Below are 25,105 nucleotides of genomic sequence, written 5' to 3'. Positions count from 1 at the left end.
CCGCCTACACACATCCTGACAGCCACATCCGCGGGCCGGATTAAAAGGTCCGCCGGGCCGTAGTTTGCCCATTGCTGTTCTAGGAGGTGAACTCATTTAGACGGTCACTTGGTTTTGTGGCCGTTAGTAAATTTTCAGTTGCTTCTATTTGCCTGCTTTAATAAATCTTTTCTTCATCTAAAAGTGGATGGTTGTGCATGAGAATGCACCCATTCGCTGACAAGGTGCTTTAGTAAATTAACCCCAATGCATCAACATTGGTAAAAGCCTCCTGCACGAATCAACAGCGGTGAAACCTTTTCAATGCTATGAAATGAGAAGAAGCACATATTACTTTCATTAGAGTACATCAGAGGAGTGAGAAACAGAGGGGTTCTGACCACCAGTTCTTGTTTGGAGGTGTGTGGTGGTAAATCCCACATATTGGATATTACAAAAACAAGGACTTTTTACGCAATGCAGTTGTCTGGTGCACTATAGCTGTGTCTGGATAAAAATGGAAACCCTAGTCATGCCTCCTATGTGTTTTTTTTTTTCAGTTTTTTTCAGTTTTTCCTTAAGTGTTCATTTAAGGTTGATTTAACTACTAAAAAAGCTAGTAAATGTAGAAAAGCAATGTTTGTAGATTATTGTTATACCAGTCTTTTATACAATATCTGTTACAAAAACTGTTTTATGAGTAACAGCCAAGATGCCTTTCATTTTTTTAACTGCCAGTAATATGATTATGCTTAAAAGATGGTTTATGAACTGATCGTCAGACCAGAGAACTGAAACTTACTTATTTACTTTTACTTATAAATACTGTTCAGGTTAATGAAATAATTTAAAAATCAATTTTTCAATGTAATATTTTTGCTAAAATATAGTAAATGGTCTTCTTATACATACTGTATTAACAGAATTAGGTGGAAGTGAATTTTAAATGATGTGAATATCAGTCCATATTTGCTCCTATTTACAGCTGCATATTTTTTTTTCTAGTTAGATCTGTAACAAAGAATCGTTATCAAAAATCTCATATAGAAGATTATGGAAAGGTAGAGAAAACAGAAGAAGAAAATACTGATGAATCAATTGTTCCTTCAGAATCTTCTGAAGAAGATACATTGGACTCTTTCCCAAAGACCAGTTTTAAGGATCCTAGGGAGAAATTGTCACATAGAAAATCTGGTATGATGCCTGCACCCAATAGAAAAACAGCTTCGGTAAGCAGCCGTCAGTCAACTGAATTTACTGATGAGAGTGAGACAACATCAACTCCAAAACTGTCTACACCGATTCCAAGTAGAAGATTTCGTCCATCCTTAAATAATCAATTTAATCCAAACACAGCTAGAAGACCATTTAGAACAAGCTCTTTGAATTTAGGACGAAGGATCGTTGCGCGGAAGCCTATTTCCCCTAGTGTTGTAATAGATGAAGAAAATGAGACCAAAAATTCCAAAACGGAGGAATCAAATACTCCCTCCATTGCTGAAGATAAACAGTCAAAGGATTCTGATAAAGTAAGTCAGGAAAGAAAAGAGGCAGAACATTTGAATGAAGATTATGATGATTTAGGAAACACAAACCGTAAGGGGTTCACAATAAACTCAAGCAAGAGAGAGACTGAATCTAACATTAATTTGCCTAACGGTCATGCCATGCCATTCTCTCCATCATCTAAAACATTAAAAAAAGAAGACCCTTATATAAACAATGGGGGAGATTTAAATACAGACTCTGTCAGTTCAGAAAATAGTGAACCTTCCAGCATAGAAAAACTGCCTACAGAGCACAAACCACACCATATGCCTTTGGAAAGTATGAATGGAGAAAAGAAAGACATAAGTGAGATGGACAAGAAACCTAAATCCACTCCCCCTCTCCAGTCCCACAGGAAACCTACACATAGATTTCCTATTCCAGCAACACCACAACGTCAGTCTAATCCATTCTCATCTTACAACACTAATTACCAGCAACCAGACACTAGATTAATTTTAGACAAGGGATCAGAACATTCTACAGATTCTCACACTGATGCTAACAAAGACAACCAAGATGTGCATTTACATGATTTTAGGACATCAAAAGAACATAATTTATCAAAAATTAGACCACAAACATCAACAAGAAAGGTTTTTACTACAACAACTACTACTCCTACTCCTACTTCTACCACTACCACCACCATTGCTACTACCACCACTACAACTACTGCTGAAGCACAGACTACTACTAAATCAAACAAACCTAATAAACTTGATAAACTACCACCAAATAAATCACCATCAGTCCCATCTTTCTCTGGAAAATCAGCTTTAGATTTACTAGAGTACTACAGAAGAAGAAGCTCTCAGGTTAGCGCTAATGCTGGTCGCATAATAATACCTAATAGGAATATAAAAAATCAGTCAGTTAAAACTACTGAAATATCTACAACTACAGTTGTGACAACCACATTACCTTCTGAAACAATAAAAAGTTACAGTCAAAACCGTTTGCTGGATATCCCTGATAAGAAGGATGATCCATACTTAAGTTCATCTGAAGTGCCTACCAAGCATTCCTCATATGGTAAATTTCACCAAGAAATGCATGTTAAAGAATCCAAAGAAAAAGAGCTTCACATATCTAAGAAAGATGATAAGAAAACACCACTGGTGACCTCCAAACATAAAACGGAAACACACAGAACACCTATAAAAAAGGAAAGCACATCTGAGCAAATGAAAAAGTTAAAACCTAAGCAGACTGAGATTCCATCTGTTGATTCCCTTGCATACAGTGAAAAACCCAGGAATTCTAAAGAACATGAAGAGAAGCCAGAGGAAAGAAAATTTACTCCTAACAAAAGCAAAAAAAGTAATACCTTACTGCTTTCATCAAAACCAGAAGATCCATCAAGATCAGGGTCAGCTATACCTACTCATCATGGACAGTCTACAAATACAAACTCAAGAGATACATCTGAAAAATCTCGAAGTAACACTGAACCTTTAGAGGCACCACAATCACATTTACCAAGCAACAAAAATGTTGGGGTTGAGAAAACTATGGTTAATCTAAGACAAGATTCCTCGGTATTGCCAAGAGATCCACTATCGCAAACCAATGATGCTGAGGACAATGATGAAACAGTCTTAGCTTCCAAAAGACAATCTTTCCCAATGTCTAGAACAGTACATAATTCTCATTTGAGACCAATCCCAGAAAGGAATTCTCTTGAAAGTGAGAAAAAACTTCTCAAACCACACATGTCATCTTCAGAAAGTGAAACTTCAGTTAAACCGGTTCCTGCCCCTTTACCAAACTCTGGAATTTTAACTGCTGACGCAGGCATTATTCAAAGCATTCCTGAAAAACTGCCATTATCTGAGAAAGAAGAAAATCCAACGCCCCTTATCAGGTCAAGGTTATCTTCATATTCCAATGTTCGTTTACTTAGAAATAGACATAACAATGGGAATATTAATAATTCTGTGGTTTCCACTTTTGGTCAGAAGCAGTCTCATCGGGAAGATGAAGAATTACATGTTCCACAAGGAGGAAGAAGAAGTTTTCATAGGCCAACTAGAGTTTCTTCTTCTTACATGAATTCTAGGCAAGCTGTTTTTCCAAGGAGAACATCTTCAACTGTTCTGCCAACAACAACCAGTCAACCTCAAAGCTCCAGAGTACCATATCATTTACTTCCATCAATATCTAGACAACAAAATTATGGAAGGTCACTCTTCAGAACTACAGCTATGCCAACTACGACACCTCCACGCACTCTATCTCCTACGCATTCTCCCTCCTTGCTACGTCAGAGAATGTTAAATTCAAGACTGGGATCTCCCTTACGAAGGCAGTTCACAAGGCCTCCCTACCAACATGGTAAGTAAATCTGCATTGTGTGATTATACTTTACATCGGAGGTCTTCAACCCCTGGGCCTCACTTTTCTGCTCTGGCAGCTGTCCATTCTTGGCTGTGATAGTGGCCAGTGTGGTGTGCAATTCAGTGGATCACATGTTTACCTTTTTTTGTTTTGTACAAACTTTATTTGAAGTGTATAAAACATTCACTTCATTCATGGCAACGTACACTGCCAATTCAGGATGTCTGCATTTTCTCACAGCATGCAGTGTGAATGGGACACACAGGAATCAATTGTTTCTTTGTGGTGTCACTGCACACTGTGTGAATTAGCCATCTGGTAGCAGACCGTATTACACTCCTGTACCCCCCTGGTCTGTAGAAAAAATTGTCTTCCACAAAACTGGTCCCTAGTGCCAAAAAGGTTGTGGACAGCTGGTGTAGAGTATACAAAAAAATACTAGAAGACCCTTTGAGTCTGGTATGGATTTTAAAGGGTTACCTAGTATACCACATGCCCTCAACCTAATGGAGTGCCTTGGCAGGAGGGCTATCCCTGGCAAAGCATCTTGTCCCCATGCTGATGGCTTCCACACAGCCCTTTCCCAGTGGTTGTGGGGGAGCTTATCTGAATCTGGAAGTGTTCTTTATTAACAAGGAGGCCCCTACATAAATAAGCATGGGGTACATAGCACACCTACCCATTCACAAAAAAAAGTTGTGACCTTGAAATAAATAAAGATACCCACAAATGTTTTAGAGTAAGAATTAACTCCTGCGCTACCAAAAAAACTGCAAAAATAACAAATAAATAAATAAGTACTGTGGTAGCTGCTAACACCTATTGTATTCCCACAATAACTACTAAAATTGTAAACAATAAATGTTGCTGCGCTAGCCCCTTGACTTAAATAACAACTGTGCTTCGTGCTGTTACCTCTACATATACACATATAACAGCAGTATTTTTAATAAATAAGGTAAAAAAAGTGAAAGAAATAAAATAATTGACAAAATGCCACAATATAGTAAAGGTGTGCTGCAATAAAGTTATCAATAAATTGCATGTGCAGTGTATAAGTTTATTTTATTTTGACAATTTGTGACAAACATAAATGCAATCCAGGTGCATGCATACAATTCTTGAACCTTCCAGTGCTGTTATCCCAAAAAACAGTGAAGCTCAAGGTTGTGCCAAAATTGTGATTCCTCCTGTGTTACCATAGTGCTCAGAATGCTCTCACCCTAAGCACATGACCCACATACATTGTGAGGTCATATAATTGCCTATTAGCCCAGAAAATTGACATTGTTATTTGACAGATTCAGCTTCCATTGATTTCAAAGGGGGTTCAGGTGTGTCATGCAAACTTCTTTGAAATTCACCAAACCCTGCTCAAAGTAAACCTAGGCTCATCATTACCTCACATGCAAATAACCATTTCATCATTCATTTTAAAGTGGTGGTGGTACCTTACAAACCAAATAAAACGTAAAACAAATCTGTGAATTTGGCTATTCAGGATAAAGTAAAATGTACTCTTGAAAGCCTACCCCACAGCCAACTGATACTCACATTTGGTGCCTTTTTCGTTTCAAGAAGCAGTGCTCAGGAGTGGCTAATCACCAGGCCCAAATATAGTCATGTGGGGAAAAAGAGCAGGTCATTAAGCTTCAACACTGACAATGATCAGGTTTACACAGGATTTAGACCCAGGCTCCCACAAATGAATAAGGCTGTGTGTTAGCATGGCACAGGTGAATGTTGGTGAGTGCAGAATTGTGTTTTTAAAAGAACCTGCCACTTTGCTAATTCAGAAAAAGATTCCCTTAAAGCAGGGGTCTCCAAACTTTCTAAACAAAGGGCCAGTTTGCTGTCCTTCAGACTTTAGGGGGCTGACCTATGGCCACTGGGAGTAGAAAAAATCCTGATGTCCGTGGGAATAAACCATGCCCTTTCTTTGGTTTTAGTGGGAGCAATGGCACCCCATCGTTGGTATCATTGGGAGGAATTGTGCTCCATCATTGGTGTCATTGGGCCTGATTGTTGGTTTCATTGTGAGGAATTGTGCCTCATAATTGATGCCATTGGGAGGATTTGTGCTCCTCCATTGATGTTATTGGATGGAATTACGCCCCATTGGTGGTATCAGTGGATAAAACAGTGCCCCAAGGGCCGGATAAAAGCAAGCAAAGCGCCGCATCCGGCCCTTGGGCCACAGTTTGGAGACCACTGCCTTAAAGGTATGCAGTTAATGTGTAATCCCATTTTTAGTGGCAGAAGCTGTCAACCCCTTAAATCTAAAATAATAGTCATTAAATGTTTGACAATTTTGTGTTCACGTTTCTTGCAGGTAATAATGGAAGGCCAAATCTGACTCCAAGGTTGGGCAACAATGGGAACACTCCTTCTGATAATAGAAATGGGAATCTTGGGGGACAAAGGATGATTTTTGGACCCGAAGGAACAAAGTGGGTAGGGCAACTTTATATATAAATATTCATGTGATTAATTGACTGGGTTTGCCAATAAAATGCACAGTAGCACTTTACTAATTTTGATGTATACCTAAAGCTAAACCTATTTTTATTTTTCATTTTTTTTTATAGAATGTGGAAATGTTAAAACCTTGTCAAGTTTCCATTGCTGTCTCTATCTCTGCTTGGGAGATTAACCCTCTCTATTTGCCATTCTCATATTGTCACCAAGACACAAATGGTGGAAAATCCAAAATCTTACAATTGTTAAAACAAGGGGAAATAAGGGGAACATTTTAATGGTGACATTTTTTCCAGGGAAAAACTGTTTAGGAGTGAATTTTGCAAATATTGCATTACTTCCTGATGTGTCTTCAGGACTTTGACAAAGAAAAGTTCCACTATAGAAAACAAGACATATAAACTAAACATACAATTAAAAGAAGCACTTCACAAAATAAAATTAATCAAAATAACTAACATGTGAATTCCAAGAAATAAATCAAGAACACCTACAGCAAGTGAAAACCCAATGTACAAGATTCATAAAAATAGATATGCATGCTATATATTCAAAAACCCTTTAGTGTGCAACATTAAAGTGCATAAAAACATGACCATACCTCGTACATGATGTGGAAATAAGTGCACCAATATTAAGAAGTGAACAAATAAACAATTTCAATAGTCATTCAATAGAGTGCAATGTCCAAAAGCCCATGGGCTCAGCAAAAGTGTTCAAAATATGAAGTAACAGTGTCTTTCAGCCATACGCTCTTCATGTGCAAAGGAGTCTTTCAAACATGCTCTTCCACACAAAACCCCCCCAAAAGTAGGTCAAGGCCTAGACATCAAGACCAAAATCATAATCACCCTTTTTGAGCTCCTGTGGCATATACTGTATATGCCATTAAAATAATTATTACAAAATACCGTTTATGATGAGCACCAGTTCTTCAACTGAGCTAAGTATGGATACATAGTGGGATCCCCTAATATAAACACCTGATATAAATCTTCCGTGAGTCAGTTTGACATATTCTTGTCCAAAGTTAAAGAACTTTGATGGAAATCATTGCAAGCTTTATCTGCTTTGCTGGCCCACTTACCATCCTTAATCCTCTTTCAATAAGGGTGATGCATTGACTCCTGAGGATATATCATATTATTAAATACAAATGACCAATGGACATTAATGGGAGTCCTATGGGAGTCAATAGTGGAGGCATCCTGATTTTGGTATTAAAAATTTTGTTTTTAATACCATTTTGATGGGTTAATTGACATTAAATAGTAAAAGGGTGTTCTACAATATAGTATAATATCCTGGGTATTGTGTTCTCATTCCTGATGTGTCTGTGTTACCATGTGCTTGTATGAAAAAAGTGTTCTGTCTTATTTGCATTGCTTCCTTTGTGTAAAATACCTGGTGATCCTGCCAGTCCCCTGTTTTCTATTTTAAACTGACCACAGCAAGGCAAGGAAGTGCAGCCATTCCAGCATGGTCAGTTTTTTGTTTACATTTTACTTGAAAGCACAGCCTGCCTGTAATTCAGTGGTCAGACTTGTGCTAACAAGCCCCCTGCACAGGTCTTCACTGTAAAGATAAGTGTACTGCTGTTTATTTGCCTCCTGCTGATATGCCCCTCTGCAGTCTCCACCCTCAGCTCTCTAAGCCCCTTATGCAACTGAGAACAGAGTTTATATATAAAAAAACAAAAATAAAGTATTTAAAATTTTGTTTTATACCTAGAAAGGATTATTTGGTACAACTGTTCTTAAACCATGTAATGAATTTTAGTGATGGGTGATCGAGCCACCAATTTACTTCTAAAGTCTAGAATAGATGACAGCATGAAAGCTAAACTGCTGTATCAGCAGAGGCACACTCTACTTGTGTTAACAGTAATGTGCAGCAAGTGCTCATAAAACTTTCTGTCATCGCGCTCTGAAAGAGTTCGAAAGTTGTATGAGTATATCCAGCCAACTGATTTTTCTTACCACCGGTAAAATGTGTGGACAAGTCATTTATTGTCAGTATCCAGCAGAAAAGAATTAGTGGGGTTAATAGTGACTCTTTTTAGGAAAACAGGTGGTTAAAAGTTACAGAGATTTACTTATTCTCTAGCAAAAGTAGAGTGATAGGGCTACTCAATTACAAAAGATGTGCACTGTGGGCAAAGGGAGAGAAAAGAGGGTCCATGCTGTACATTTAAAGATGGGAAAAAAAGGATCTCTGATAAAGATTAAAGGATCAAACAAAATTATGGTGGACTTAACGAAAGGGAGAAGAAAGAATTTTCCAGCTGAAGCTGGTGCTTCCAGTGAAATGGCACCAGGTAGGTCATTTTTGATTCTCCAAAGCCCTGACATTGGCAAACCTTTTTCAGCAGTCAGCTGTGGCTGAGGTTTAAGGGAAACATTTGAAAGCTACTGGTATAACTCTTCCAATGTCATTGTGTCAGAGATTACAAAAGTGAAATAGCACTAGGATAATATGAGTCAAAAAAATCCTCATAAAAACAGCGCTTCACTCCATATGATCATAGCAATAGACCAACACATGATAATATAAATATAAATTTTAAAAAATTAATTAAAAAATTTATGAATTAATGAATTAATTACTTAATACTAAATGTAAAATCGTCCACCAAGGTGTAGCAGAGTGAAAAAAGAGGATAAAGTCCATCATATAGATCTTATAGGGAAAGTCTCTGTAATTCATAAATTCACTCCAGCAGTTAATTAGGCACAATAATAATATCCTCCTCTTGGACCCACAATCTCCACCACGCAAAAGATCCGATAGGTCCAGTGGATAAATATAAAGCACAAATGCACCACATAGCGCAATTCCGTTTTTAAATTCTATTGCAAAATATCCCTCATAAAATAACACTCACATGGAAATAAATAAAATTCACATCAAGTATATTGATAAAGCACTGGTCACCGCGTGTATTGAACCGCTGGCGTCTCACCACACTTCTGTGCACAGTCCGATGTTCTACTTCTGGGTAGGAGAGACAACGTCACATATCGGACTCGAGTACTCACAGGGAAATAAGGACACTGCTCGGTCCAGAACTTTAGCACTAGGATAAAGTTCTTGGTGATGGACCCTCTTATGGCAGGTTGGGGGGATCAAAGTTGGGCTCTATAAAGACTCACTCACCTTGCATTCCACTACATAGATAATGTTTATGTGGTTTATTTAATCCATTCATTTGAACTTTTAGACCTGATGTTTTTTAAATGCACCGTGTTTTCATGCACTGTACACCCATCTGTTCTTGACTCTATAGCTACTTAGAACAGGTACCCTTATCATGAACTATTTGATGCCTTTAAAATGAGAAGGGGCACTTTAGGAAGCTATTTAGGCTTTGACCCTAATCATATTTTTATTGAGTGTAGGTATGATCTGGCATTACCTTTTCCAAGTTTAACTAATCGCAGGTGAATACAAATTTTATGTCTAGGCTGTACATCTCCCTTTAAATAGCTTTGGTATGCTGAAATACAGTAGTAAAGTCTGTCACATTTTTCAGCGAGTACCTTTGCATTGCTGAAGTTGTTTTTTTCTCATGTGAGTGCCTTAACCACTTGCCTACTGGGCAGTTTCACCCCCTTCCTGCCCAGGCCAGCTTTCAGTGCTGTTGCACTTTGAATGACAATTGCACAGTCATGCAACACTGTACCCAAATGTTATCATTTTTTGAGACAGATAGAGCTTTCTTTTTTTGTGGTATTTAATTACCAGTTTTTTTTAACAAACATTTTTCCTAATTTTTATTATTAAATTCTGCAAATACTGTAAGTCATTTTTCTTCTTCACTGATGGCTGCTGATGAGCCTGCACTGATGGGCACTGATAGGCTGCATTGATGGGCACTGATGAGGTGGCACTGATGGGCATTGATAGGTGGCACTGGTGGGCACTGATGGGTACTGATGAGTCGGCACTGATGGGCACTGATAGATGGCAATGATGGAAACTGATAGGTGGTACTGATAGGGTGCACTGACATACACTGATAGTTGGCACTTATCTCATGGGCTGCAGTGATGAGAACTGACAGGCTGCACTGATGGGCTCTGATGGGGCTGCACTGATAATAAGAGCACTGATGATCAGTGTCCTGATTATCAGTGTACATGTGCCTCTGAGAATTGCAAATGCCAGCTCTCCTTTCCTCACGCTGTTACAGCGAGTGAGGAAAAGACTGCCAAAAGACTGCCAATAACCAACAAGTTTGTTTACAGTGTGATCAACTGTGATTGGACACAGCTAATCACATGATAAAAGGCTTCAGTGATTGGCATTTTACCTCAAGCTGTGATCAGCTGAGTCCAAAGGACAGCACGCCTCCGGTGGGTGGGATTCTGGGAGGACATCAATAGACACCCTCTCAGAACCAGCCGACCACTCTGTAGCCGCCATTCGGCACCTGATTAAGTAACGGCTGATTCTTCGGGCTTTAGTGTTTGAAAACATATTAGACTCACAGCTTCCCACTTCTTTTCTAATGCCTGGTGTTCAGGGGTTATGGGAAGATATTATTATTATCTTGCTTTATTTCCTTTATAATAGTGGGATTATAGGATATTTTTGCAGATTTTATTGAATACTGTATATAGCTGAACTTTAAGTCCATCTAAACCTTGTAGTTTTTTCCTCTCAAAGTGGTAAACCAACATGTTCAAGGCAAGTTGGGATGTTTTTAAAAGAAATGTAGTTTACCTCTTTTTTAAATGCTGTAGATCCTCTCTCCTGAAATGTTCCCAAATTCAGCATGATACTACCTGAAGCTACTTGACTGTATTTTCTAAAAGTGTTACTAAACCCACAACAGTAAAATCAGTCTGTATATGCAGTAAAGCATACTTGCTATACTCACTGTGGAACTTAAGGGGTTAATCCTCTGCATTGTGTAAAAAGGCTATTTGATCCTGTTTTCTCTGCCCCTCTCTTGTTCAAATGTCCCCCTCTTATCTCCTGATAAGATAGACTGAACCCGTAGCCACATGCACATGCTCAGTTTAGTGTGTATTGCTAGAGAGGTTTTTTTTTTGTGTGGGAGAGTGCATGTAATCAGCACAGGGCCAATCAGCACTGTCCAGACAGAGGTCAGGGGTTTGCATCCTCCTAGAGTAGAAAGAAAACTCCTACAAGCTTTAACCAGTGCCCTGCTGAAAACTGATAGAAGTCATAAGACTGCGCTAACTGCTGATGAGAAAAGGTATTTAGCAGTTTATATTTACTAAAATAATTGCATTTCCATGTTCAGTCTACTGTTTGAGACCAGATATAGTGAATGCAGGGTCCTGGGTTTAGTAACACTTTAAATGGATAGCCTGCCAACAGGCTACAGATGGGCTTACCCTGAAGTGCATACAGTCTGTGGCATACAAGCACAGATTTCAGGAGAGAGGCTGTTTGGCCGCAAACAAGCTGCACAGTGAGGATCTCAGAGAAGCTGGGTTTTAAGTAAATATGATCTTTAAAAAATGGTAGGGAAAAGGAGAAGGGACAGAAAAGGATAAAATGCATAGCAAACACACACACATTAATCCTGAAGTTCTACCTTAAAATAGAACAGCTAACGTAAAAGAAGTTAAGTTTAAGAAAGACTATATGAAGTTTATGAAACAGTGTTGAAAACAGTAGCCAATTAAAAATTGTGTTTTCATTTTCTAAGCTGCTAAAAATTTGGAACCTAATTTATTGCAAAGGGGTAAAATATTCAGATACCTTTTTCTATTATTCACACGTGAGTTCAAATGCCAGGATTTATAGAATTGTCTAAATTTGCAGAGTGTCCCTAAAGTCTGGACACAGGAAATATCACTAACTATGTTCTATCCTCAGTATGTATTTTGTATGTGTCCAGACTTTAGGGACAACAGGGGGCATCTGGTTTATATATATATATATATATATATATATACAGTTGCAAGAAAAAGTATGTGAATCCCTTGGGATTACGTGGAGTTTTGCATGAATTGGGCATAAAATGTGCTCTGAACGTCAGCTAAGTCACAACAATAGAAGAACACAGTCTGCTGAACATAATACTACACAAACATTAGATGTTGCCATGGTTTAATTGCACATAACATGTAAACATTCACAGTGCAGGGATGAAAAAGTATGTGAACCTTTGGACTTAATAACTGGTTGACCCTCCTTTGGCAGCAATAACCTCAACCAAACGTTTCCTGTAGTTGCAGATCAAACCTGCACAACGATCTGGAGTAATTTTGGACCACTCCTCTTCACAAAACTGTTTCAGTGTAGCAATATTCTTGGGATGTCTGGTGTGAATCGCTCTCTTAAGGTCATGCCACAGCATTTCAATGGGGTTGAGGTCAGGACTCTGACTGGGCCACTCCAGAAGGCGTATTCTGTGCTGTTGCAGCCATTGTTTTGTTGAATTACTTGTATGCTTTGGGTCATTGTCCTGTTGCATCACCCATCCTCTGCGGAGCTTCAGTTGGCGGACAGATGGTCGTACGTTTTCCTGCAAAATGTCTTGATAAACTCTGGATTTCATTTTCCCATCAATGATAACAATCCGTCCAGGCCCTGAGGCAGCAAAGCAGCCCCAAACCATGATGCTCCCTCCGCCATGTTTCACAGTGGGTATGAGGTTTTGATGTTGGTGTGCTGTGCCTTTTTTTTCTCCACACATAGTGTTGTGTGTTCTTCCCAAACAACTCAATCTTGGTTTCATCTGTCCACAGTATATTTTGCCAGTAGTGCTGTGGAACCTCCAGGTGCTCTTTTGCAAACTTCAAACGTGCTGCAATCTTCTTTTTGGACAGCAATGGCTTCCTCCGTGGTGTCCTCCCATGTACTCCATTCTTGTTTAATGTTTTCCTTATTGTAGATGTGTCAACAAAAATGTTAGCATGTGCCAGAGATTTCTGTAGGTCTTTAGCTGACACTCTGGGATTCTTCTTTACCTCATGCAGCATTCTGCGCTGTGCTCTTGCAGTCATTTTTACAGGACGACCCTGCTTAGGGAGAGTAGCAACAGTGCTAAACTTTCTCCATTTGTAGACAGTCTGTCTTACCGTGGACACATGAACATCAAGGCTTTCGGAGATACTTTTGTAACCCTTTCCAGCTTCATGCAAGTCAACAATTCTTGATCGTAGGTCTTCTGAGAGCTGTTTTCTGCGAGGCATGGTTCACATCAGACAGTGCTTCTTGAATCCAGTAAACCCAAAACAGGTGTGTGTTTTTTAAGGGCAGGACAGCTGTCAGCAACACATCCAATATCATCACACTGATTGGAGTCAAGGTTGGCTCACTCCTGGCTCCAATTAGCTCTGGGAGAAGTCATTAAGCTAGGGCCTCACATACTTTTTCCTCCCTGCACTGTGAATGTTTACATGTTATGTGCAATTAAACCATGGCAACATCTAATGTTTGTGTAGTATTATGTTCAGCAGACTGTGTTCTTCTATTGTTGTGACTTAGATGACGTTCAGAGCACATTTTATGCCCAATTCATGCAAAACTCCATGTAATCCCAAGGGGTTCACATACTTTTTCTTGCAACTGTATATATATATATATTTAATATAGTCTTTTTATAAGATAGTCTTTTTAAAGATACTTTTTTTTTACTTTTAGTATTTATTGAAAAAAAAAGGAATATACATGTATCAGAGTACAGACAAAATACAAATCCAGATATGTAATAATATCTGAAGGAGAGAGATTCCTCGATTGCTTAGAGTTGATCTTCAAAGATAATACTATAGGGAAGTATAGGATATACAATATATTATGTAAGTTAAGTCTATCTCAAATGTAGTCACCCTTTAGAAGGTGGTCAAGTTATAAGATATTATCAATAATGGTAGACAAGTTGTCATGTAAAACTAAAATAGACGAGTATTTAACCACTTGCCCTCCAGAGGATTTACCCCCCTTCCTGACCAGGCCAATTTTTGCAATACGGCACTGTGTTACATTAACTGACAATTACGCAATGCAATTCTCCACCTAAATGAAATTTATGTCTTTTCCAACAAATGGAGCTTTCTTTCAGTGGTATTTGATCACCTCTGTGTTTTTTATTTTTTGCACTATAAACAAAAAGACCAACAATTAAAAAAAAAAAAAAATAATAATAATAATATATATATATATATATATATATATAATTCCTTTTTTTCTACTTTTTGCTATTAAACATATCCCGTGAAAAAAATTAAAAAATCAAATTTCGTCATAAATTTAGGCCAAAATGTATTCCGCTACATGTCTTTGCTGAAAGAAATCCCAATATGTGCAAATTAATTGGTTTATGTGAAAGTTATACTCAGTGTCTACAAATGGTGGTATATACAGTGTACTGGAATTTTTTTTTATACTAGTAATGGTGGCGATCAGTGACTTATAGCAGGACTGCAGGACACGGGGAGGGGGGGGGGGAACTGACTAACTACCACTGACATCCCCACTGACACTAATACAGTGACCAGTGCTAATAAAAAGCACTGACACTGTACTAATGACACTGAACAGGAAGGGGTTAACATCTGGGGAGATCAAAGGGTTAACTGTGTGCTGTATGTTGTTTTACTGTTTTGTCTGTGTGTGCTCTACTGGGAAAGAGCAGAACAATACAAAGGAACATGCTGGTGCTGACAGGGGAGAGATCTGTATTGTTTACATACAAACCTCTCCTCTGTCAGTATTCTTTGGCGATCACTGGGTGCAAGCGGGGAATTTCTGTCCGGGACCCAGTGATCGACAGCTGTCCAGTGGCGGCGCGGGTAGGGTGGCGCGTTTGCGCGTGCCCCCTACCCAGAAATACAAAACCCACTATATATAAGTGATTTTGCACAGCTCTGCCACCCTGTAGCAGAAGTTCTGCTATAGGGGGGTCTGGAAACGGTTAAAGAGTAAAAAGGAAGGGGAACAAAGACCAGGATATTTCTAAGGAATACTCAGGAAGGAACCAGAGAGCAAGCCTAGAGTAGTCAGGGCTTAACAGATGGCTCTTATAAGGATAGAGTCAATTGACTATGGAATAGATGTGCATGCATCTATGGAGCTGAGCTAAGCAGTTTTGTAGGTTACTGAGCATTGAGAATCTATCAACCAAGGGTGCTAATGCTTGGAGAATTTAGAGATGGTTAGGTGTGTTTTAGTGAAAAGGAATTCCCTAAGGCATTGGTCATCTCAGTGTTGAAATAACCATTTGCAGTGTAGGAGGATTAGGGTACTTCCATGCACGTGCTAGAGATAGACGTGCTACTATCAGTATGTGTGTGACTATAGGGTAATGTGCGGACAGCCAGGCATTTAATCTCAGTCCAAAAAGAGCCATCTGTGGAGTCAAAGAGATTTTTATATCCGAAGTCTCACGGAGAAGGGAGGATATAGAGTCCCAGAAGGATTTCAGATATAGACAGTCCCACCAAATGTGAAAGATGGATCCTTCTTTGCTACAGTTCCTCCAGCATGCGGAGGAGGTGGTAGGGTAGTATTGTGCCAATCTTTTTGGAGTATAATACTATTGGTAGTAGATCTTCATTGTTGTCTCCCAATGGGTCACATTTCTGGAGAAGACAGTTCAAGATACTTTTAATGGATTTTTTTAAATCAAAAATTACAAACAGCATGAGGAATATTTTTTATTTTGATTTTGACCTGTTGCTCAGTATTTTGACATAAACTCAACTAAGGTAAATTAATTTATCCATCTAGCTTTTTAAATAAAAAAAAGATTGTCACTTGCCTCACTGCTAGCTACTCATCCTTGAACCACTGCAATGTACTTTTCTGAACAATAAAAGAGATAAATTAAAGGCTAATGCTAGCTTCCTTTTTCTTGTTTGAGAAAAGAGAGATCTGTACCTGAGAGAATTTGAAAAATGTGATGATGATTACTTCTGCTAGTTAAATGTTCTTTATACTCCCCCTGAAAAAGAACTACATGGTGTGATTCTCATGTTGCATAGTTCCATAGTCAGTCTAAGTCCATCCAGTTCAACCAGAAAAAAAGTTATAATCCTTTACCCACAGTTGATCCAGAGGAAGGCAATAAAACAAGCAAAGCATGATCCAATTTGCTCTTGCAGGGGAATAAAATCCTTCCTGATCCCCCGAGAAGCAATTGGATATTCCCTGGATCAACTTTACTTATAAATGTTAGTATCCATTTAAAATATGTGTATCTAGGAAAGAATCCAGGCCTTTTTTAAAGTAATCCACTGTGCTGCCCAGAACCAACTCTTGAGGGAGTCTATTCCACATTTTCACAGCTCTCAATGTAAAGAAACGTTTCCGTATTTGCAGATTAAATCTTTTTTCCTCCAGACGTAAAGCATGCCCCCTTGTCCTCTGTGATGACCTCAGGGTGAATAACTCTACACCAAGTTCACTATATGAACCACTGATGTATTTATACATGTTGATTATATCTCCCCTTAATCTCCTCTTCTCAAGAGAGAATTATTATTATTATTGCACAGGATTTATGTAGCGCCAACAGTTTGCGAATCGCTTTACAAAATGAAGGTAGACATAACAGTTACAATACAATTTGATACAAGAGGAAACAGAGGGCCCAGAATAAATTAAGTTCCTCATAGCTGAGCTCTTCCATGTCTCTTATCAGTTTGGTTGCCCTTCTCTGTACTTTCTCTAGTTCCCCAATGTTCTTTTTGTGAATTGGTGCCCAAAACTGAACTGCATATTCCAAATAAGGTCTTACTAATGATATCCAGAGGGGTAAAATGGTATCTCTCTCTCTCTGGAGTCTAGACCTCTTTTAATACAAGAGAGGATTTTGCTCTCTTTGCAGCTTGGCATTGCATGCCATTATTATGTTTATGATCTACCAGAACTCCCAGATCCTTCTCCACTATTGATTCCCCCAGTTGTACCCCCCTAGTATGTATGATGCATGCATATTCTTAGCCCCCAAGTGCATAACCTTGCATTTATCAACATTAAGCCTCATTTGCCACATCGTTGCCCAATTAACAGTGCATTGAGATCGGCTTGTAAGTTGAAGACACCTTGTAAGGACGTTATTCCACTGCACAGCTTGGTGTCATCTGCAAAGACTGAAATAGTATTTTTAAAACCAGACTCTATATCATTTATAAATATATAAAAAATTAAGGGTCCCAACACAGAACCTCGGGATACACCACTAACAACCCTAGACCATTCAGAGTATGAATCATTAACCACTACTCTCTGAATACGATCTTTTAGCCAGTTTTTCATCCATTTACATACTGATTTTTCCAAGCCTGTAGACTTTACCTTACACTTTAGCCATGTGTGGGGAACTGTCAAACATTTTTGCAAAATCCAAGTATACCATATCCACAGCCACCCCTTTGTCCAAGGTTTTGCTCACCTTCTCAAAAAAAGAAATCAGATTTGTTTGACAACTTCTGTCTTTCATGAATCCATGCTATCTGTTGCTTAAAATATTTTTTTTCCAGCAAGAACTAATCTATGTGGTCTTGTATTAAACTCTCCAGTATCTTCCCAACTATAGGTGTTAAACTATCTCACTGAGCCAGGACCTCATTTCCTTGAGGCACTCAGTGGTTTTGTGACCAAAAAACTGGTTTAGTGGTTGAAATTGCTAGAAAATTGCCATCTTGGGAGAAACAAGATTTAGATGAAAATACTAATTTACAAGACAGAGAACCAGAACATTAAAAAAAATTAAATAAATAATAGAAGATTATAAAGTCAGAAAGAAGACTAAAATAGATGAAAATAAATAAAATATTTAACTACTTATGTACTGTATGTCATTTGATTCATGTTATTTGTAGAATATTTTGCCTTTACAGTTTGACTGATTTTAGGTTGTAGATTTAAATCGTGGGTTGGTTCTTAACCCAGAAGGACGATATCTCCAGGATTCTCAAGGAAAGCCTCTTCGTATAAAAATGGGAGGAGATGGTCGGACCATTGTGGGTATGTAAACTCTTCATTTATAATTCCTGACTTGCAGGTTTTTCTTATCTGGTAAATGCATGCACTTTATTCTGTAAATATAAATATATAGTGTGTGTCTACTTAGAGCCCCCAGAAACATTGTAACTTTGCCCCAATAGAACTATATAAACACATGAAACATTAGATTACCCAGAAACAGATTATTGATAATAAGCCTAAAGTAGAACCAGACTCTAAAAAAGGCTTGAGTGTCAGTGATGGGATTTTAAAATTTGCAAGACTATAATTTAGCTAGGTGAGGCTGTCAATCTCTAAGGTGTATAGCCTTGACCACAAATACTTCCTTAAAGTATCCATATAAGATGGTGGTTGGCAAATGAACTTGGAACCGGTGGTTCGATCCATACTGGAGAAGTGTCATTCTACAATAATGCTAACAAACAAATACAATTGTTTGTTACAATGACCAGTATGGTAATAGACAATATGTTTTAATCTTGGCTGTATGAGTATAGTCAATGATTAACCAGTGCAGCTCTACAATGCATGGAAAATTTCCAGTGTTTGCAGTAGATTAAGAAACATCATCACTGCACTGCCGATAACACAAATAAATTATCTCATCTAAAGAGGTCCAAATGTACCTCCATACATTCAGGGTGTTAAGGAACTTTTGTCAAGTATTTGCAGCTAAGCAACACACTGATATCTGCAGACTGGTTTGAACGTCTGCATACTTGAAAACCCTTGAGTCATTGGCATTACATGTAATAAGTGCTATTAGGGCCAAGGGTTGAATAAAAATGACATGGATTACTATGTGAGTATACTCATTGGTGGATTATGTAAGAGGTTACTAAAACACTCTGGAGCCAAGTAAAGTACTTATGCTTGTATACTTGGTGTCACATACCTGCTAGAGGTCAAGATGAAGAGAGGGCTTCCCTTACACCTCCTGTCCAGAACCCCCCAGAGATGGAGACAGGGTGTAGCAGGACAAAAAGTGGCACTGGTGCCTGCAATTGTTTCAGATGCAGCAATTTTAAAGACAGTCTGGGAGCTGCTGTGCTGCGGGAGATACTCATACCAGGTCTACACAAGAAGCTTGCAGGTCGGGCACAGGAACATGAAGATGCAAAGAGAAAAGCCATAGTCAAGATGAGCCAAGTCAGCAACAGCTGGGCAGCCAAGCCACAAGCAGGAATTCAGGCCAGAAAGGCATCAGAGGTACCAAGACAACATGCAGAAGGTGCAGTCAGGATAAGAGCTAAGATCAGGAACAGGAGGTCAGGATATAGTACTGTCAAGAGGCAAGCTGGGTCAAACACAGGATAACAAAACACATGTCAGGTCATGGGTCAGAGGAGTGAAGTTGTGCTGTTCACATTAAAGCTAGTGCTGGACATGCACAGCGATGCACTTGTCCTTCCTGAAATTTGGTTAAATCCTTAAACACCAATCACCCTTTGTAGTTCAGTTAATAAAATATTTTATTGTATTTGTATTGTCACCTTACATTGTTTCTTGTAAAAAAAACAGATATGAATGGTACCCCCATTGTTAGCCCAGATGGTTTACCTCTGTTTGGACATGGAAGGTTCAGCAAACCCGTAGCAAGTGCTCAAGAGAAGCCTGTGCTGACTCTAGGAGGACGCCCTCTCAGGGGACTCGAAGTGGCAAGAACAACCAGAATTCCTACAACAAGGATAATCACTACTCCAATTCCAACTACTACTACCACAACCACCCTTCCTCCAACAACCACTACACCTGAACCAACAACTGTTGAGCCAACAACAGAAGAACTAGTAATACCTACATGTGCACCAGGCTCTTATGCACAGTATGATGAAGAAGGAAATATGGTCATGGGTCCTGATGACAAGCCTGATTGCTATACAGAAGGTAATATGGAACTGTATATTTTCTTTGTGTAACAGTTTTGAAAGCTGTGAATTTGGATTTTTTTTATGTGTAAAAGCAAGAGCTTGTGATAACTACTTAGTAAAGAAGGGGTGGGTGTGTGATCCATCTTTGTCAGATGCCTTTTTTGTTTAACAGATATATAAGAGGTAGAGAGATATACTGTATAATGTAGACAAGGGACAAATGGAAAGGTTAGCAATACAGCCATACTAAGTAGGGGTTTGAGCGATACTTAAAGAGTATAACCTGGGCAGGGAACACAAAGGAACAGTAAAGGAGAAAATTGTAAATAAAAGTGGTGGAGATATCAGGGAATGGGAAAGTGGAAAGAAAAGGAAGTAAGGCAAGACACAAAATGTATACAGGTAACTTTGAAAATATATTCTACTGCATTCCTCATCTAATTAGGGATAAAGATTATCAAGTGTAAATCAAACATTTTCAATTTTTTTAAAAGGCAACATTTCAAATCTTAGGGATTTTGATCTGCTTAGATTTTCACAAGAGCAGGGGTGTTGCTAGATTGTGAAACACCTGGGGCAGCTTGAGGGACTGTAGAGTGGCGTATTAAATGGTTGCTGTGGCCACACTGTGATGGCATTAGGAGGAACTTCAAGGTACATAGGTAAATAGAACCTGAGTCTTCTCCCTATTTAATAGGCAATTTATGTAATTTCTGATACCCACAAATATTTTTTTAATTTATGTATAGTCATCCATGCACTTTTTGGGTAAATTCATCCATCTTTGTGTCCTGGTGGGTATTTTCAAAAAGACAGAAAATAATGGAAAATACAATTGTTAAATTTGTCACCAGAACAAGAAGTGAAGATAAGTTTTTAATCGGGGATATCTGTTTTGGTAACAACCGTCTAAGAGGGGAATTCCTTTTTGTAAAGATTGCCTTTTGCTGTTGTGTATCTAGGACACAGAATAAAGGAAAAAATTCCCAATAGGATACAGAAAGCAAAAAAACAGAAGTTCCCAATCAATTTAGAGACTTCAGATGAAGCTCTTCAGAGAATTGTGGGAAGTCTTTCATCTCAAGCTTCTCCTTGTCTGTTTCATATTTCAGAGGTGATGAGAAGCCTAGGAGAGTCTCTGAGCTGCTTAAACAGTATCTGGGGCCTGTGTGAAAACTGCAGGAAATGTTGATGAACATGCAGTGCTGGGACCTTGGGAAATGCGGGGGACATGCGCAGATGCTCGGTGCTAGCAATGTCCATGCTCAAGAATCTGTCACCATAGGTCCAAATCCTGTTGATAATTTTCCATATAAAATGTTAGGATACAAATGTGTTGTTTCTGATGTAACGTGTCATTAGTAAATTTCTTCTGAATTTATCATCTAGAAACTGCATATGGCCTTTTTCTGCCCATTCACACATATTTAATACAAAGTATATAAATATAGCCCATGGATCTGAAGGTTAAGTGCCACAATCACCTTTATAATACCACTCAAGTTGCAGAAATTAGCACATGGAAATGTGCTTTCAAGGATGTTTGCAGAGAGGATCCCTCTGCTTTGAGCACGCAGCTCACTGTCTGCGGTGTGTGTGTGTGGGTTGTAGAGGAACGGAGACAAAAAGAAACATATCTTAAAGTGGATCTTGCAATGGAAAAGCAAGGACTTCCTTTTTTTTTCATTATCAGGCCTCCCACCCCACCATGCCAAAATGCGTTAGTAAACTAAAAATGAAACGCTTGTGGGAAGAAATAAATGAATTGCCTTACCTTTTGGCTTTTGTGTTGCAACGCCTCTCTGAAGCATTTTAGGAATACAAGCCATAGAGGTAATGTAAAAGCAGAAAATATTAGGTTTACATTTTGTTGAAATTGTACTAAAATTTCACCATTTGGCTAATTACATTGGTACCAACTTAAGGTTGAATTTAGCGGTTTATCAGGTTGCAGTGGACCTATATGACTCAGAAGGATTTGGGAAGCTCATTTCAACTATCATGGATGTTTTCTTGTGTCAAAAAGTGCATAACCTTAACCACAGTGCTAACCCAAAACCTTGCTCTAACCTTAATGCTAACATTATTGTTAACCTTAATACTAGTATTAATCCTAACCCTTTGTCTATCCAGAAGCTATATGTCATGGTCAGGGGTCTGGCTCAGAGACCAGTAGCTATAGCAGTAGAGAGGCTCCCACCAACCAGCAATAGCCGGTATTCACCCGAGCTCCTGATGGAGGTAATGGGTTTTCCTGCAGGCTAGCACCCAGGTCGCAGAGAGGTTGAGGGTTCAGATCCCAGCCCTGACACCATATGACCAACGTGTCAGCACTGAAATAGTTACAAAGTCATGAGATTGATATGACAATTCTGATTGCGTTGACAAGAGGTCATATGACTTTTTTAATAAATAAAGCATAATTGTTAGCATGAGGGTTAGTAATAAGTCTAAGGTTACTGTTAGAGTTACTGTTAGTTCTAGGATTGGCCTGCAAGGTGATCATATTGCATTATTGGAAAACCAGGCCATGTTTTTTTTCTCAAACAAATTTTTATCCAAGCAATTCACATGTTAAATTTTGAAACTGCTTTCTATAAACTTTTGTTAAAGGTGAAACGTAATTATACTGCAAAATCAGTTTTGGTAAAATCGCTACATGGATCCCTACTGTAAAGGTGACCCACAGTTGAGTCATTCCAATAAGTATTTCAGTGTTTAAGAATAGCTTGTTTGATGACCAAAGTGTGGTTCATACCTACTACAGAATACACATCAACTCTGATATAAAGAGGACTTATCTAACTGGTCCACCTTGCATTTAGAGTGGGAGTCGGCAAAAAGTTGTTTGAAATCTACCCGTTGGCCATGGTCATCTGATGGGTAGAATATGACCCCACCATGTTGCCAACTCCTGACCACTTCTCAGAACAGAGCGGCATTTGACAATATGTCCTGACCCTGGCAATGTGAGAGCTGGTGCCAATCAGTGAGTAATGCAAAATAAGGTCCTATCCAGAGAATAGATTGTCTACCCTGAGTCACTAATTGAATGGGCTAAACAGAAAATGCCACTCATATTGATGGCTCAACATTTACATACAGGTTGTACCATGTTATGAGTTTGACTGCTATCTAAAATTTAGATTGGGTGTAAGAGGACATATCCTTCAACCTGTGACGCAGATTTCATGTTTTGAATCAAAAGACCATTATTCAGATTTGTTCCTCTCTGTTTACTCATCTTGTTTGTTGGTCTTTATGCGATCTCTGTGCTAGCTATGTTTTGTCTTGGTGGGGATAGTGTTCTGAATCTGTAAGTATTTATCTGATTCTATGCATTATGTTGGTGAATACTTCAAAATCTATTTTTCCTGCAGATCACCTCTTTACCTTTACTAAAACTGGAAACAACACAGCATCATATCTGATCACTTAAAGGGATGCTATCTTTTTCCACATTTTCAAATTCAGTTTCGACCAGCACCATTATGCCATTTGTTTTTTACCTGCAAGGTCCAATCACTCTGTAAATCATGCTGCATGCATGTAGAAGGAAACATGGAAGACACATGTTTTCTTTTTAGAATTAGGCTGTTGCATCTTTCAAAAGGAATAGTGATGATTAGGTTTGAGGTAAAAGTATCTGCTTTTTGATCAAATCTTAGAGATTTCTACCCTTGGAGAAGTATGTAAGCTTCTAGTCAGATGTTGGGTAATAGCTGGAACAAGTCCAAAAAAAAAAACTCGATTTATGGAGAAACTAACATACCCAGCAGGAGAACTAATATTTAAAATATTTACTATAATATTTAACCAAACTTTAAAAAGGACTTATGAAAATGTTTAAGAGTAAGCTATTCAAATCTAAAGAAAAATACACATTTGTAACACATCAGATCAGAATAATGTACATTATGGGCATTTACTAAAACTGAAAAAGGCATAATCTGGAGCAGCTGTACATAGTAATATTTAGCTTCTATATTCAGCTTGTTCAGTTAAAGCTGAATTCCAGATATGTTTTATGAATACTTGCATTGTTCCAGCTTGGACCAAAGTAAGTATACATAGTAAGTATACATATTCCATACCTGGCTGATCCCTATGGAAGCAGATAGTCACTGAAATAATTGCTGCTGCTACAGTGATCCTCGCTGTCATCCAGGACCTGTGCTGAGTGGTTGCCCCACTGCATAGTAGGCATGGGTGATTGATTGCTTTGTACGGGGGCACCTTTCATAGGATAAAAGCAAAGTGTTCTCAGATTGGATGAGGTGGAGTGTTGACATCACAATATCCACCATGTACAGTCAGAAAAAACTTTGCACTCATTGAGAAAAATGCAAGGTGTTCTCTGAATGGCTCCCTGTTTTTACTGTGCAGCAGGGAAGCTGCTTGGCATGGGATCTGGAAGGCAGCGAGGATCCTTGTAGTAGTAGTGGCTACTATTGTGAATCTCTGCTTCCACAAGAATCAACCAGGTATGAAATATGCATACTGACATTGGTCCAAGCTGTAACTATGCAAAAAAATTCATACATGGAGTTTGGCTTTCAGCTTTGAAAATGGAAGTTGGAAGTTGATTAGTTGCCATGTACTGCTCCAGATTCTAGCTGCTCCATTCTAAATCTAGCTTTACGCTTATAGATTTTCGAACAAATGTTTGTACGAACCTTTGTATGAAAATTCTTAGCACAATCGATAACTTGAAGAATGTCTTTTGAAAGTACTTCAAAAATGTTTTTACTTTTAACATTCAAATTTTAACCAATGGACTTCCCCAAATGAAAACAACATAAACTGTTAGCAAAAATGTTTTCATCCTGCTCACTTGAATTTTTTCCTCACTGTGGTAAAAAACAAATTTCAATTTGACCACGAATGATTAGAAAATAAAATGACCATTTTTTAAAAAATGTTTTCATCCTGCT

General features: G+C 38.5%; 1 protein-coding gene across 1 annotated transcript in view; it reads left to right on the top strand.

Annotated features, from left to right (window-relative positions):
- FNDC1 (fibronectin type III domain containing 1) overlaps positions 1 to 25,105 on the top strand; it is a 273,409-nt gene that overhangs the window by 170,842 nt on the left and 77,462 nt on the right. The window contains exons 8-11 of the mRNA XM_089669817.1: positions 985 to 3,864; positions 6,200 to 6,321; positions 18,189 to 18,300; positions 19,822 to 20,187. Coding sequence (XP_089525943.1) covers positions 985 to 3,864; positions 6,200 to 6,321; positions 18,189 to 18,300; positions 19,822 to 20,187 — 3,480 coding nt within the window. The remainder of the gene's footprint in view (positions 1 to 984; positions 3,865 to 6,199; positions 6,322 to 18,188; positions 18,301 to 19,821; positions 20,188 to 25,105) is intronic.

The sequence above is a fragment of the Staurois parvus genome, unplaced genomic scaffold (assembly GCF_062004578.1).
Source record: "Staurois parvus isolate SC_StPar_1 unplaced genomic scaffold, SC_StPar_1.0 ptg000081l, whole genome shotgun sequence".
NCBI classification, from domain to species: Eukaryota; Metazoa; Chordata; class Amphibia; order Anura; family Ranidae; genus Staurois; species Staurois parvus.
Note: the sequence above shows the minus strand (reverse complement) of the source record. Positions and strands in the feature narration are given on the sequence as shown.